The 3,913-nt window shown below is 31.1% G+C and overlaps 1 protein-coding gene across 1 annotated transcript; it reads left to right on the top strand.

Annotated features, from left to right (window-relative positions):
- The first annotated feature begins 874 nt into the window (after window positions 1–874).
- On the top strand, window positions 875–1,991 carry LOC114579915 (vascular-related unknown protein 1-like). The gene is made up of 2 exons (XM_028695940.1): window positions 875–1,252; window positions 1,815–1,991. The coding sequence occupies exons 1-2, from the start codon at window positions 926–928 to the stop codon at window positions 1,962–1,964; spliced, it is 477 nt and encodes a 158-aa protein (XP_028551773.1). The 5' UTR covers window positions 875–925; the 3' UTR covers window positions 1,965–1,991.
- The last annotated feature ends 1,922 nt before the right edge of the window (window positions 1,992–3,913 follow it).

Below are 3,913 nucleotides of genomic sequence, written 5' to 3'. Positions count from 1 at the left end.
AATTAAGCCATGCGTTTTATCTAGTACTATATGAAGATCTCACACCTCCACTCACCCCTACTCATCCCCCACACGAAAAAAAATTAAGGTTTCATGTTAAACTATTTTCTTACTACTTTATAAAGCAGCTTTTTATATCAAAATAGTAATTTAAGAAAATTTCATATTAAAAAGATGCTTTAAATAGCAGTAAAGAAGCTATCCCAAATGAAGCCTAAGTTCCTCAAATCTTGAAGATACAAAAATCTTTTACTTGAAAGAAAAAAAATATGGTCTTCGCATAATAGTATTTTTCATTTTTGTCGAGCAAAATCGACCAATACCTAGCAATACCAAGCTACGCAAACTCCCGGGTCCTTTCCGGGTCGGGTCGTTGGGCAGCACGGTAAAGAGTAAGTGCACGTGGCGATATATTACATGCTACCTGATGTAGCTCTACGTCAGGTAACCTGACGGTATAATTTTTCAGGTTAGATGGGGTATAAGAAAGGTCTCTCAAATCTTCATAGCTTTTAATAAAGAAAGTCTAATTAATATTATTTAATTATTGTTTATGAAAATTTACGTAATTTTAAGAACTAATATTTGTAAGAAAACTGAGACATATTGAGTTATAAATATTAAATTTTAGATAAATTAATTCTTGATAATATGATATTTCATATTTTTTCTTATTTTTTTCGCTCCCAATACCAAAATGGCAAAATCCATCTGCTCCTTCAAGAAGGAAAAAAAAAGTTACTGTGCATGCAATTTATTGGTACACCTATGGCCTATGGGATATGAGTTTTTTATTTTATTTTATTTTACTTTTGAAGTATATAGCTATCTCCTTTATTCGTTCCCTTCATCATTTCACGCTTTCTGCCCTTGTCTGCTGATATAAATATGTAACCAAGGCTCTCTTTTCGTAAGCTCTTCAGCTATGGAGGACCCAAACCTCCCCTTTACCAAGTCTAATAGCTCTCAAGAACCCTTTTCTCCTTCTGAGGAAAGTGGATGGACCTCTTACTTTGAGGATTTCTTGGCTTCAGAAAAGAGAAAAACAGAAGAAACATCAAATTATACTAATATTTCTGTCAGTTCCTCTTTGGTTTCTGATGCTTCATGGAAACCTCAGGTTTGTTCTCAGCAATTGAATAGCTGCAATAAATTAAACTTAATGAAGATGAAGAAGAAGAAGAAGACAAAGATAGTCTTTGATGATGATTCCTTAGAAGACACTGCAACTTCTCCAGTCAACAGCCCAAAGGTTTAGAAGAGTTTATTTCACTGCTTTTTGGCTTGTTTCTTTCTTTCATCTGTCTTGCTAACATCATAGGAAATTAAAAGAAAAAATTATATATAAGTGGCACTAATTATATTGATATATAGCTATGTAGATATATATTTTTTAATTTATATTGGAAGCTCCTCCAGATGAAATTCTGCCAGGTGATCTTTAATCAAGTGCCCAGTTTATCATTATTAATAAAATCTTATGATTAATCACACTTATATAGACTTAGCATTTGATTAATTACATCTCATTATTGAAATTCCGCTCAAAGTTCCACTTACATTTTTGTTTTCTTTTTGGTTATCAAGGTTTTGAATATTTCCTCTCTCTCTCTCTCTCTCTCTTTCTTGCTTTTCATTCATCAACGTAAGATTATAATGAATCAAATAAGAATTGTTGCCCTTGTTGTAATAGTAAGAATCATAGAAGTTTGATCAACCTACTGAATGATCTTTTTTCTTTCTTTAATGGAGCTTAACCACTACTGCTTTATAAAATATTTGATAAATTTACTTTTGGATTTTATTTCTTATAGGAGAAGATGGCTGATGATGGAGAAGGAAAAAATCTGGCTAAGGGAACAACTGAGGAAACAAGTTATATGGGAAGAGTAACTGAGTGCTCAGAGCTAAGGAAAAAAGGGCTTTGTTTGGTTCCTTTTTCTATGTTTGTAAACAATATTTGATAGATAGAAGAATTCTCAGTTTCTCTCTCTGTGTTCCATTGTATATGTACTGGTTCTTTATAATGTTTGGTTGGTCAATGCTTTAACTTTTGTTCTGTGAAGAGTAGGTAGAGAAAAGTCTGTTTTAAAAGAAAGAAAATGTTTGAAAGGTTCACTTCTAAATGAAATATATATATTAATGCTTCTTTATATATAAACTGCTGTCAAATGATTTCATCTGTTAGTAATTGAATTTTAACAATAGTTCAGAGTTGAAGGTGAAGAGAGCTACTTTCTTTGGCTGTAAGGAGGTTTTGAGCTGCTGCTAGAAAAGAATGAAAGGAAAAAAAAAAAAAAAAAAAATCTTTTTTCGTGTTTGATTTCAGATCATGAAATGCCTGGATTTGTTTTATGTAAAGCTATTTTTGGATTTTTATTTTTCTAAGCTACTGCAAAGTAATTAAATATTACCAAATGTCTCTTATCAGATTAATGTTAGATTCTATAATTTGAATCGATCAGATGAGGATTGAAATTGGCTTGGGAGAGCAAATCATATTATTTTGAGGACATTCTAGTGGAAAAATTATTCTGTGCGGACGTCGAAGGTCGTCCAGAGATTAATCAGAATACGCCACAACACCACTTCGTTGGGTACTTCGGCTCGGTGTTGCTAACGTGGATGTACCTAATTCGCCTTCGAACGTAGAGCTGCGTCCATCCTCCACACGGAATAATTTCTCGTTCTATTGGGCCATAGAGTTATAACATATTATCTATTTTAACCCTCGCCTCATCGTTTTGCAAAGGAAAGGGAGAAGAAATTTTAGTTGTGAAGAAGCTCATCATCCTTTGATTTGGTGAGATGGTGATTACTATTTTGAACAATTTTTAGGCCATCTTTAGGCAGTAGGAGTGATTCTTCATTATTTGAAGGACAACAACAAATAGTATATCTCTCTCTTTGAATGACATTGTTTTTCATTTTGACATTTAACTAGAGCTTATCAATTTCTTGTGAACAACGAAAAGCAAAAGGATAGCATTTTGTCTAGAATTGCAATAGAAAAATTATGCATATTATCTGGAGCCTCATATCACATAATCTTTATTCTTTTTTGAAAACATGTAAAATTACATAATGAACACATAGCCAACAAATAACTAATGTCTTACAACATAAATCAATGCAAGATGAAAGAGAACAACATACTATAAATTATATAAAAAACATATACATCAATATCTATACTGATTATATGTATCCATTTATAATTATATCATCACATCTTAATCTATTATATCATCAGTCATAATATCAATAATAGTCAACAGTACTAATGACTGCAACAATATTAGTATCATGACCATTAGTAATATTAAATAGTGTTAATGATAGTAAACAATATTAATATCAGCCACAATATCAATATAGTGTTCGTAACAATGTTGGTATCAGTATTTAGATATTCAATAGTGCGCTTTAAGGATATCTTGATCCTGCACCATGTCTCTCAAGCAGTCATCCCTTATAACTTTCAATTAATATATTCATAATAACTCCCATTGAATCACGTGAATTTGTTGCCCCAGCTCTTTGTAAGTCCCAATCAATCTCCATCTCCTTATAACTCTTAATCAATTAATCACGTGGATTAGTAGGGTAACAATTAGAATTATCATATCATATATCTGATATCATTAAATACTTCTTTTAAAATATAATAAAATTATATCAAATCATTCAGAATGATTAAATCTATAACATACTAAAACTTGCATAGTGAAAGCTTATAAAATCAGAAGATATTGTAATGTTTGTAAATTTATGAGAGATGAAATTCATACAAATCAAAATCATAAAAAATAGAAGTAATATATTAGTCACTTAAAATAAATAGAACAAAATCTGTAACAGGAATGACTAACAAATATATTTCAAAGATATATCCTCTCTCTTCTTCTCCTCT

This window comes from Dendrobium catenatum, unplaced genomic scaffold (assembly GCF_001605985.2).
Source record: "Dendrobium catenatum unplaced genomic scaffold, ASM160598v2 fragScaff_scaffold_716, whole genome shotgun sequence".
Classification (NCBI taxonomy): domain Eukaryota; kingdom Viridiplantae; phylum Streptophyta; class Magnoliopsida; order Asparagales; family Orchidaceae; genus Dendrobium; species Dendrobium catenatum.
Note: the sequence above shows the minus strand (reverse complement) of the source record. Positions and strands in the feature narration are given on the sequence as shown.

Excerpts from the sequence above, each read along its gene's own strand:
- LOC114579915 (XM_028695940.1), top strand. The coding sequence starts at position 926 with ATGGAGGACCCAAACCTCCCCTTTACCAAGTCTAATAGCTCTCAAGAA. Across the intron at positions 1,253-1,814 it reads CTCCAGTCAACAGCCCAAAG|GAGAAGATGGCTGATGATGG; the intron begins GTTTAGAAGAGT and ends TATTTCTTATAG.